Raw genomic sequence first — 10,990 nt, 5'->3', positions numbered from 1 at the left:
AACCCTGATCCTATAGTCTACCCCAAACTTAACAAAAATCAGAAATCTCAATTGAATGGGGGCAAAGGGTTTTTTTAGGTTTTTGAGCGTATCTCGATTCTCACCAGGTTGGGGCTAGCGGACCGGGTTGGGTCAGCCAGTAGGGAGGAGTCGGCCCCGGTCCAGCTCAGATTTCCCGGGTTGGGACCAGGTCGGCATTACCCAAGACAACCAAGGAGCGACGATCGAGGAGGAGGATTCTCAACTCACACCACGGGAATTAACTTGTTTGAAACCCCATTGAGTGAAATTTTGGTGTCCGGGTTCAAAATTTCCTCAAATCAAGAGACTTGTTCACAACTCGTTAGCATTAGGTTTGCCAATTTCCCTCGGGCTATACTCTGTACTCTGCTGGCCCCGTGTATGTGCAGTCACATGATAAAACAACAACCCCTTTCACCATTGTACTCACCTTCACCTTCCTTTGTCAAGCCTTGATCAACCAAATACAAGAAAAGAGTTCAGTGGGGACAAGATAAGGAGTGAGATCATTGAACGGTTGGAATTAAAGATTTTGAGAGTGCAGTGTATGTGTATGTATTGTAGTGTACTCGAGGGAAATCAGTGAACCTGATGCTAACGAGTTGTGAACGAGTTTCACGATTCGAGGAAATTGCAAACCCGGACACCGAAATTTTGCTCAATCGGGTTTTGAACGAGTTAATTCCCGCGGTGTCATTCCATCTCCCTCACGACATCTCCCTTCCTACTTTCCCGGTCATTATTTGGATCAATGACTTCAGAAACCGGTTCTTCACGTCTCTCGAGGGAGTCCGCTAGCAGCTCCAGTTCGTCTGACTTGGTCGGACACCCAATGACTCAGCGACACATCGACAATGTCTCGACTTCCCAAGGTCACCTACTCATCCGGCAGCAAGATGATGATGATGAGGTCTCTTCGCTTCCGTCTGGCCTGAACACACCCGCGGCCGAGGCAACCATCCCTCTGGCCCCAGCAGCTCAAGGCAGGCTACGTTCAGCGAGTCTAGGAGCATTCAAATTCAGCTCTCATATTCTTCCACTCTCACAAAGCTCGGAGCCCTCTCGCCACTCTCATCGAGTTGAAGCCAAGATCCCTACCATATCTGCAATTGGTTTAGTAGTGGGTCTGCAGGTAGGGTCCGGTATCTTCTCCTCCCCGGGCATGCTCAGTGCGTTGTTTTTTGTCAGCAGAGGAACACTGTGAGGAATATATATCGCCATGCTTTAGCGGACTTGAAGAGTGTGTCGCTGATCCTCCAACGCCCCCCATGGTGGATGCTTTGGTTTCAGGTCAACATGCAGGCAGCACCGGTGCTTCTTTAATCATTTGGGTCGTGGCGGGTACATTGGCTTGGACAGGAGCATCATCCTTTGCAGAGCTAGGTTCTGCTATCCCACTGAACGGTGGAGCACAGGCATATTTGAACTACGTGTTTGGCTCATGGGCCTCGTATCTATTTGTATGGACTAGCTTAGTCGCTCTCAAGGTGAAGCATTCCACATGGGTCGATTTCTGTTACAAGTAGACCATCGCTGAAAGCTCTCAACACGTCAATACTTGTTGTATAAATGAATTGCTAATCTGTATTTTGGTCGTTTCACCGATTCGTACACGCGCATCTTAATTTAGCCTGGTTCCGCCGCTATTATATCCATCGTTGGAGGAGAGTACCTATGTCGCATATTTTATCAGTGAGTCCAAGCTTCATTGATGTTGCATTATTTCTGCATTTCATAAAACTCTTGGTTCAACCCCTTTTGGGAAATATGACAATGAGTCGTACAAGATTGTGACGAACTCGACGCTGATGCCGATCCAACGTTGCTGACATTTTTGCGCTCTTTGGCCCATCTTTTGATCCGGGCCTTTGTTCCAACAATCAAACAGTACAGCTTTTACAGCCGCACCTAGCGAATCGGCACACGCCATCCCATTAGCGGTCATCAAACTCGTCGCCATAGTTCTCTTGCTTGTGGTTTCAGTGGTCAATGGTCTTTCGGATCGGCTAGGAAATCACGCTCCGATCATCCTTACCGTGCTTAAGCTCGTCAGCTTGTTGGCAATCGTGATCATGGCACTGGTACGGGTGGGACAAGGCCGCATGTCCGAAAGCTTTTCAGCAGCTAAACTATTCGCAGGCACCTCCCACTCACCTGGTGACTTTGTACTAGCGCTGTACTCGGGACTGTGGGCGTTTGATGGCTGGGACACGAGGTCAGGCTCCTTCCACATCTGCTCGCCACAGGGCCTTCCCAAGACAAACCTTATTTTCAGCGAAGGTCGCCGCACTTCCCTATGATAGCCATCAAAGAGCATTTAAATTCCCACATCGTGCAATCGAAGACTGAAATCTTCGCTTTTTTGATGTCATTGCATTTCTTCACTGTTGAAACCTTCAGTAACTACATTGCCGGAGAACTCAAGAACGCGCGAAAAACATTACCAGTAGTCATTCATGTGTCCATGGCAACGGTCCTGGTATTATTCCTAGCCACCAACGTTTCTTATCTAGCTGTCTTACCACTGAAAGTCGTTGCCCAATCGAACACCATTGCACTTGACTTTGGGCAAGAATTGTTGGGCGCAGCTGGGGGATTAGTCTTTTCTTTGATTGTGGCTTTGTCGTGCTTTGGGGCTCTGAACAGTACGTACGACTCTCTATTGATTATTTTATCTTCGCCGTGAGTTGGGAGTACTTGAGTTGCTGCTTCACAGGAGCCAATTATCCGTAAGTGATCAGACGGCTGATCTTGTTCCTTACCATCTACAGGTTCGGTGTTCACCACTGCTAGATTAGTGTCGGTTGCAGCCCAAGAACGGTGCGTATGCCATGGGGTTTGAGGATCGTTCTTACCCCAAATGATTTGCTAAACTCAGATACATTATTCTAACAGGTACATTCCAAGGATGTTTTCGCATATTCATACTACAAGAAACACGCCAATAAATGCACTGGTGCGCTCTGTTTGATATTTTTACCGTACATACCGATATAAGTATGACAATTGATCAGATGTTGAATTACATCGTGATCGCTTCTTCTATAATTCTCTACAGGCGTTACAAGCAGCTTTCACCACATTTATGATAATCGTTGGTGACTTCAAGGTAAAATGCTCTTGCAGGCTCAGTTTTTCGTGAATATCTTCATTATCCATGAATACAATTTAATGGCTTACTCCTCCTAACTTGTTATGATGTATCGGAATGAAGTCCTTGGTTGGATTCTACGGAACATGCTCTTGGTCCTTTTATCTCTTGACAATCATCTCCTTGTTGTTACTCAGAATTCGAGAACCTCATCTAGAAAGGTAAGTTTTACCCAAACTTTCGTAATATTACGACGTGATTGCGTGGAAATTGAGTCACTCCACATTGTTTTTTACGTAGGCCATATCGAACTTGGTTAATCAATCCATTAATATTTGCTTGTGTAGCTCTTTTCCTACTTTTGATCCCGATCTTCTCAGCCCCGATACAGTCTTTGGCAGCATTCGGTAAGTCGCACCAAGTAGCTAAGATGCTTCAAATGGAGAGACTCATTCTACGATTATCAACTCGTTGCACATCAGGTTTCATTGCGATTGGACTACCTGCTTACTATCTAACCACGCGGCTGCAAGGTGAAAATGCTGGTGAGTGGGGCTTGTTGCTCAAACTATGTTTTTCTTTCGAGTCATACTTGGCCCTCTAAATGACATATTTTCCTTCTCGCGGGATCATTCCGATTGACGCGAACTGCTTTGTTATCTGTATGGCATCGCAACAGGCTTTCGTACATTGTTTACCCGGCAATCAACCAGCGAAAATGCTATCCCAAATAATGTTGGTTATGAGGAAGTTCACAACACCCAGCCAGCGGACGACTCCGAAGATGAAGATTCAACTCCCTCAGTAAAACCCAGATGACTATTCTGAGCTGTCTGGAATTCACTGGCTACAAGATTTAGTAATGGTGAAATGAACACCCTTGCTAGCTTTTCTTTTTAATAATGATGATCAATCTTGGGTTCTACGATTTTTAGACACTATGACATCCATTTTTTGAGTTGCTTGGTTTTTTTCTCTGCATCGTGTATTTAGAATTAGTTCATGATAGATTCTGAGCACATTAGCTCTTTCAGGAAACACCAACTTGTACCAAATTTTCTTTCTCTAGCCTACACACTAACATATGCATTGCATCGCTAACTTTGATATGATCGTAGACTTGATCTGATTTGTAGAAGGGTGGAAGATACAATCAAACTTCATAGCTGTCTTCAAGACTACGAGCTTTGGCCTGCTTTGGCACGTGAGTAATTGTTGTCTCATTTACGTCAACTATCTATGCATCAGGAAACTGTAATCATCATAAGATTGACAATGTTATAGGGGCCTCTCATCCATGATGACTCAGCCCAATTCTGGAATTTCTCACCTTTAGACACTGAATGATTAAAGGAAAATCAGTTTGGTCTGAAGCCAATTTTTTAAGTATCACTGATCAGAAATGCAAAATATGCTACTTCAACTGACTTGATGCAAGTTTTTGATTCACATCTATCTTGATTTGTTGTTTGAACATGTTCTTTAAAAAATTCAAAGAAAGCTTCAAACTGGACCATCCTTTGCCTCAATTCTCTAGTTTTATGAGAATACCATTTTCCCAGTTCATTGAGTGCGCTTGACCCAAAGCTGCAGTATCATCTCACGCTTTCAAGATGGTCTGGATTGCATTAATTGAAAGTGAAGACTGGAGATTCGAATGAGATAACTTGTGAAACACACCTGAGGCATCATGAAGTAGATAGTAATTGAGTTTAAGACACATTATTATTTCCATCTATACATACACAAAATAACTAATTCCCATTTCTCTTGTTTAAGTTGATGATTGGATTGGTGTCATGTACTTGTCTCACAATAGGCTTTGTAAAAGAGCTACATGATTCAAGGCATAACTATATGGCTGTCTGAGAGCCCTCATGTCCGTAGGTGAATGTTTGTTCTGCAGCCATTGAATCACTTGTTGCTTTGAGCCATTTATGCATTTGGACTCTGGAGTCAGTGAAATGTCCGAGTGGCTGGGATGCCGGATAACTGTCTGGAGTCGGGCGATCACATTCTCGGCCTTCGGTAAAGAAAGTGAGCCGGCGGGGCCAGTAAGATGTTTTTTGAAAATCTTGAATTGACCATTTGACAAACTGATTCCAGCATTCAATCAGCTCAGCCTCATTGAAGATGAAAGAAACTTCGAAAAATAAACAATCCAAACTTGAAACCAACTCAGAATCACCTTCTCATCAAATCGTAAGTAACAACATATCGTTTCTGTCTTCGAAAAAACAACCACGCTTGAGTCTCAGACATATCCTGACGATAAAACTTCATTCTACTTTGGTAAACACAGAACAAAGCTATCAAAAATGTATCTCGAGCAGTTAAGAAAGCGAAAACCTTTGAAGTTCAACATTTTTTACGAAAGATCAAATCAATCAAGTCAGTGAATTATTTTACATCTTATTTGTGACTTGGATAATCAGACTAATCAATCTTTGGGTATATCTTCATCAGAGATCCAAATCCCAAGTCAAGAGTAGATCCTAGTCAATTACCTGAATTAGAATCCGATCTTCATGATCTCAGAGTAAGTAGTTTGACTATCATGATCGATTTGAATCATACGTTCAAAAACACTGACCACTACCACTCATCAACATGGAACGTCCTTATCAGGCTATAGACCCAACAAGTTTTGCTACTTTGATCATCTCATTACGATTACTCAAACTACGCCAAACCCTACCTTCATCTCTTCCTCCGGTTGAACCTCTTCATGGTCGTATAGCAAACAAACTTTCAAGTAACAAGCTTATATCAAAAACTTTAGCAGAAGAGACATCGACTCTTCGTACCGCACTTTCTGATTCCTCAAATCCTTCTACTACCCCCAACCGAAGCTCTTCAAGGCCTCAAAGTAGCAAAGATACTCATCCAATACGTTCTCAAGCTTTGAATGATAGGCCTACAAAGCGACGACGTGAAAGCCATAGTGAAGAGTCTGACAGTGGTAGTGATGATGGAGACGAAGCTCGCTACTCACCACCAGAACGATCCGTGAAGGGTAAAATGCGAGAACATACAACCAATCAAGCCACGAGAGCCGAAGAAACCTCGAGTGAAATTGATTCCAATTCTGAAAGTGAAGAATCAGATGAAGAAAGAATCGAATATTCAAATACAATGGATCGTAGACCCACTTCATCAACTTTCTTACCCACCCTGAATGTAGGTTATATTGATGGTTCAGATGGAAGTGATCTTGATGATCCAGTTTACGATCGACTAGAGCGAGAAATGGGACGTAAGAACAGACGTGGTCAACAAGCTCGTCGAGCGTAAGTGAAACCTTTAAATCTCAAACCAAATTGAAATCTTGATCAATTTCTCTTTCTTGTGAATGTTTTAGAATCTGGGAAAAGAAATACGGAAAGGGAGCCAAACATTTACAAAAGATTGCAGCCAAAAAACAAGCACCAGTACCACCGCCACCGAAGTCAATAGACACAACCAAATCAAATCTACCTAATCCTAATCTAGCACCAATTGGACAAAGGAAAGCAGTACATCCAAGTTGGGAAGCTAAAGTGAAACAACAAGCAGCTTTAGCAAGTGCCGTTCCGAAAGGGAAAAAGATTGTTTTTGATTAAAAGGTTTTCTGGAATAAGATATCAATTTTATTATTATTGAAGTTCAAGTCCAAGTTGGAGTTTTCTTATTCGAGTCTATTGAGTTGATCTGTCTTCGCAGTTTTCTTACAAATATGTATTATATTTGATATACAAACTCTTAATGACATTTCACAACAAGTCCTGACAACTTGAAAAGTGCTTTAGAAGCACATATATCTCCAAGAAAACACTACAAAGACGATCGAAGTTCTTCCTTATCACAACCTATTGCCTAGGATCAGAATATCTTCATATCCAATTGAAATGCTCAAGAGACCCTCAGTAAATCACGAAGCAGAGATTTCATCTTTGAGACTATTCAATGTGTGTAGATACAAAGTGCTATAGATGATATATACACTACGGCTCCTCAAGCAGTCGTTTCAGTTGGCCAATGTGTAATTTGAGGCATGGCAAGGGCATGGAAAGATGCAAGTCTTCAATCACCTTGGTAAGGCGTTCGTCCAGCTCAACAGTTAATTTGAAGCTGAAATCTCGGCTTGAGAATTTGCTTGAACTTTGAAGGGTGAGAAGGGTGGCTACCTGTGGCTATGTCTGTGCAGGACATTTCGTATGCCCCACAAGACATCCATCAACTTGCGAGTAGAAATCCTGGGGTAAAACTAAGAAATCTTCCCTCCCGCGTGTCTTACTGAGTTATCACTCGCCTTTTTTAATATCCATTCAATCAAACAATTCAATATAGCAAGTTTCAGACACCGAATCGTCCTGCCCTGCCACACTTCGCTTTCCTGTACCCTGGGGCACGGTTTCGTGGCGTCAAGAAAGCGTCTAACCCATTTTTGAAGAGGTTCTTTTGGGACCATCGGGGTCAATTCAGGTCCAATCAAGGTCATTTGTACAAACAGAGAGTATGAAAAGCGGGTCAAATAATAAACCTCGCTCGTGCGATAAGAAGTCAAACTACAACAAAAGGCTTTTGAACGTGTAAAGGAGAATGCCCGTGTTGGTATAATTTTTAGCATCCACAAACAATCGAAAAATTTCAAGTAGCAGGTTTCACAACCCCAAATCGTCTTGACCTGCCACACGGCGCTTGTCTGTGGGTCTGTGCTCTGGTTCACGGTTCCGTGGCGTCGAGAACGCGTTGGACCGGTTTTGAATGGTTTTTTGTGGAAACATATGGCATAGACGATGTTTTTATATGGAATCATGATTCGGCCATATTGTAAGTTAGGCTCCTGTCGAGACAAGAAATTTATAAGAACCACAGTCGACTGTCACTTTATCCCCTCCATTCCCTGTCTTAAAAATTAAATTTCCACACTCAAAATTTACAATTCTTCATCATGCTTTTCTTCAAATTAGCAATTGCTGCTGTCCTAGCTCGTCAGTCCCCCCATTCTCCCTGATACATAAATTACTTCTGCCATCATACTAACCTTCCTGACCACTTATATAGTCACAGTCTCTACCACATCCACCCAAAAGGACGGAGTGTGAGCAGAGTCTTTGTGTTTCTATGTACTCAGATTGAGTGCTAATAGGTTATATCATCAATAACAGTGCCACTGATGCAGTCCTGCAAAGACGAGCTACGGCGGCCAAAATCTTTGCAAGGAGCAAGTAAGTTCGGTTTGTATCAGGATACACTAGTCTAACGCTGCGCCTAAATTTGCTGACTGGCTTTAATGTGGTTGTCCTTTCCAAGGTCTGGGGATAGTCGCTGCGCGACCTGTGACGGTTTTGAATGCCAAGACCCTACATCAGGATGTCATAAACGCAAGTGTTGTTAAAACTGGATGAATGCAGATTACAGCGTATACCATTGCAAAGAGATAATGTAAGGTTACGCCCATCTTCTGTTGACTTGTTTTCTGCACCAGAATATCTGTTCTTAACTTCAGTCTCGCGCATCTGTTAATTCTTGGTTTCTTGACCCTGGTTTCCGTGTTCTTACAGCGTGGTGTTCCTCTCAAGCTAGATATGATCACTTCCGATCGCTCTCTTTTTTTGATCCCTTCATTCTTGCTTCCTTGAAACTGCTTTTTGTTCCTAAGATTTTACTTTCCTTTGCTCATGTTTTGAAACTTCAAGGATGTCACACCGCGCCTGATGAGCTTGTTGAATGAGCTTGAGCTTATACGACGCGCACGCCAGTAATCTGAGATTGATTGTCAACAGTTGAGAATCCATCTGAGTGCACCAAGAAACCAAATTATATTTCATATATAAGTTTTCAATGACATTTCACAAGAAGTCCTCATGCAACTTGAGAAGTAGGTTAGAAGTAAACATGCCTCAAAGAAAACACCGCACAGACGATCCGCCTTCAGAATTTGCTTGAACTTTGAAGGGTGGTCAGCGGGGTAGAGAAGAGTGGACCTGTGTCTACAGGCTTCTACCGTGTCTTGTGCCGGACCTTTTGTATACCCCACAAAAACATCCATCAACCTAATTGAAATCATGGCGTCAAACTAAAAAAAATCCGTCCTGCGGGGTTTAACTGAGTTATCATGCGCCTTCTTGATATTTATATGTTTTTGTGGCGTCAAGAACGTGTTGACAGTTGGACCGGTTTTGGATCGTTTTGTGAGGATACATGGCAATGTTTCTATATGGATCCATGACTGGAACTTACATATATCAAGCTACATAGGTTCCTGTAGAGACAGAAAATCTGAGAAACCCAGTTGGCTCTTGTCTCCCTCATCGCCCGTCTGTTAAATCGAATTTCTACACTCAAAATTCACGATCCTTCATCATGCTTTTCTTAGACATAAATTGGATGCAAGATCTGGTAATGATGACACGAACAACCTTGCCCGCTTTTCTCCTCCATGATCATGATCAATCTTGGGTTCTACCTGCTGACAGAGGTCGCTGCACAACCTATTGCTGAGGATCTGAACATCTTCATATCCGATTAGACGGCTCAAGGAATCCTCAACCAATCTCAACCTTACCGTGAGGTTTCCTTCTGATGATTAATGAGAGAATTGCCCTACACAACGCTTCAGTATGTGTGATGCAAAGTTCAATCGATAGAATATATACCATGGCTGCTCAAGCAGTCGTTTCAGTTTGCCAGTGACCAAACCAGACGGCTGTAAATTGAAGCATGGGATGGAAAGATGCAAGTCCTCAACCACCTCGGTAAAGGCATTCATTGAGTTCAACTTCCACATCCACTTCGAAGCTCAAATTTCGGATGAAGAATTTGCTCGAATTTCGAAGGGTCAGACTCGAAGGGTGCAGAGTGGTGGGTGTCTGAATGTGCCGCACCATTTTTTTAGCCCACAAAAACATTCAACAACCTCCGAACTGAAATCACGGCGTCCAACTAAAAAGGTTTTCGCCCCGCGTGATTTATTGACTTAGCTGGCGCATTTCAGATATCCATGCGTTCTCGTGGCTTCAAGCACGCGTTGGACCGGGTTTGAATGGGCTTTCTGGAACCGTAGGCGATTATTCTAGATGGAATCATGACTGGAAGTTATATTAAGCCAGGTTCCTGTCAAGACAAGAAATCTGTAAAAACCCAAGTCGCCTCTTTGTCCCCTTCATCGCCCGTCTTATAGATCAAATCTCCACACTCAAAATCAAAATATCCAATTGTCTTGCTCCAATCAAAATCTACAATACTTTGTCATGCTTTTCTTAAAATTGGCAATTGCTGCTGTCCTAGCTCGTCAGTTGACCCATTCTCCCTGGTATATAATTTTAGTTTTCCTTCAGAATCATACAATTAACCCTCCTGTCCGCTTATACAGTTACGGTCTCTGCCACCCCCACTCAAAAGGACATAGTGTGACTGGAGTCTTTGTGTTTCTATATACTCATAGCATATACTAACAGGTGATATAATCAATGACAGTAACACGGATGCAGCCCTACAAAGACGAGCTACGGCGGCCAAAATATTTGCAAGAAGCCAGTAAGTTCAGCCTAAAGTAGGATACAGTAGTCTAACACTGCATCTGGATTTGTTGACTGATCTGAATGTGGTTCTACTCTCCTAGTTATGAGCATTCTCAATGTGCACAATGTGAACGCAGCGATTGCGTCGATCCTAGATCAATTTGCAATCAGAATGGGTGCTGTTAAAACTGAACAAATGCAGATCACAGCGTATACCATTGCAAAGAGATAATGTAAGGTTACATTCATATTCTGTTGACTTGTTTTCTGCATCAGAATCTGTGTTCCAAAATTTTAGTCTCGCGCATCTGTTAATTCTTGGTTTCTTGACCCTGGTTTCCGTATTCTTAGAGTCTGATGTTCCACACAAGCT

General features: G+C 42.7%; 4 protein-coding genes across 4 annotated transcripts; all 4 read left to right on the top strand.

The window, feature by feature from the left end:
* Positions 1-789: 789 nt before the first annotated feature.
* Positions 790-4,226, top strand: MELLADRAFT_115873 (uncharacterized protein; the record flags this gene model as incomplete). The annotated part of the gene is made up of 12 exons (XM_007407908.1): positions 790-1,190; positions 1,312-1,508; positions 1,652-1,713; positions 1,910-2,236; positions 2,422-2,666; positions 2,793-2,841; positions 2,917-2,977; positions 3,080-3,130; positions 3,236-3,333; positions 3,413-3,519; positions 3,595-3,657; positions 3,792-4,226. 12 exons carry the CDS (start codon positions 854-856, stop codon positions 3,929-3,931), a joined length of 1,737 nt encoding a protein of 578 aa, XP_007407970.1.
* Positions 4,227-5,076: 850 nt separating this feature from the next.
* Positions 5,077-6,871, top strand: MELLADRAFT_115872 (uncharacterized protein; the record flags this gene model as incomplete). The annotated part of the gene is made up of 6 exons (XM_007407909.1): positions 5,077-5,166; positions 5,219-5,314; positions 5,415-5,503; positions 5,579-5,651; positions 5,741-6,402; positions 6,474-6,871. The coding sequence occupies 6 exons, from the start codon at positions 5,077-5,079 to the stop codon at positions 6,712-6,714; spliced, it is 1,251 nt and encodes a 416-aa protein (XP_007407971.1).
* A 1,174-nt stretch (positions 6,872-8,045) lies between these two features.
* On the top strand, positions 8,046-8,492 carry MELLADRAFT_124393 (uncharacterized protein; the record flags this gene model as incomplete). The annotated part of the gene is made up of 4 exons (XM_007407910.1): positions 8,046-8,085; positions 8,159-8,195; positions 8,263-8,322; positions 8,408-8,492. 4 exons carry the CDS (start codon positions 8,046-8,048, stop codon positions 8,490-8,492), a joined length of 222 nt encoding a protein of 73 aa, XP_007407972.1.
* Positions 8,493-10,347: 1,855 nt separating this feature from the next.
* On the top strand, positions 10,348-10,803 carry MELLADRAFT_124395 (uncharacterized protein; the record flags this gene model as incomplete). Its single annotated transcript, XM_007407911.1, has 4 exons — positions 10,348-10,387; positions 10,470-10,506; positions 10,574-10,633; positions 10,719-10,803. 4 exons carry the CDS (start codon positions 10,348-10,350, stop codon positions 10,801-10,803), a joined length of 222 nt encoding a protein of 73 aa, XP_007407973.1.
* Between the last annotated feature and the right edge of the window lie 187 nt (positions 10,804-10,990).

The sequence above is a fragment of the Melampsora larici-populina genome (genome assembly GCF_000204055.1).
Source record: "Melampsora larici-populina 98AG31 unplaced genomic scaffold MELLAscaffold_10, whole genome shotgun sequence".
In the NCBI taxonomy this organism is placed as follows: Eukaryota; Fungi; Basidiomycota; class Pucciniomycetes; order Pucciniales; family Melampsoraceae; genus Melampsora; species Melampsora laricis-populina.
The sequence above is the reverse complement of the archived record's forward strand: the minus strand, read 5'-3'. Positions and strand labels throughout refer to the sequence as shown.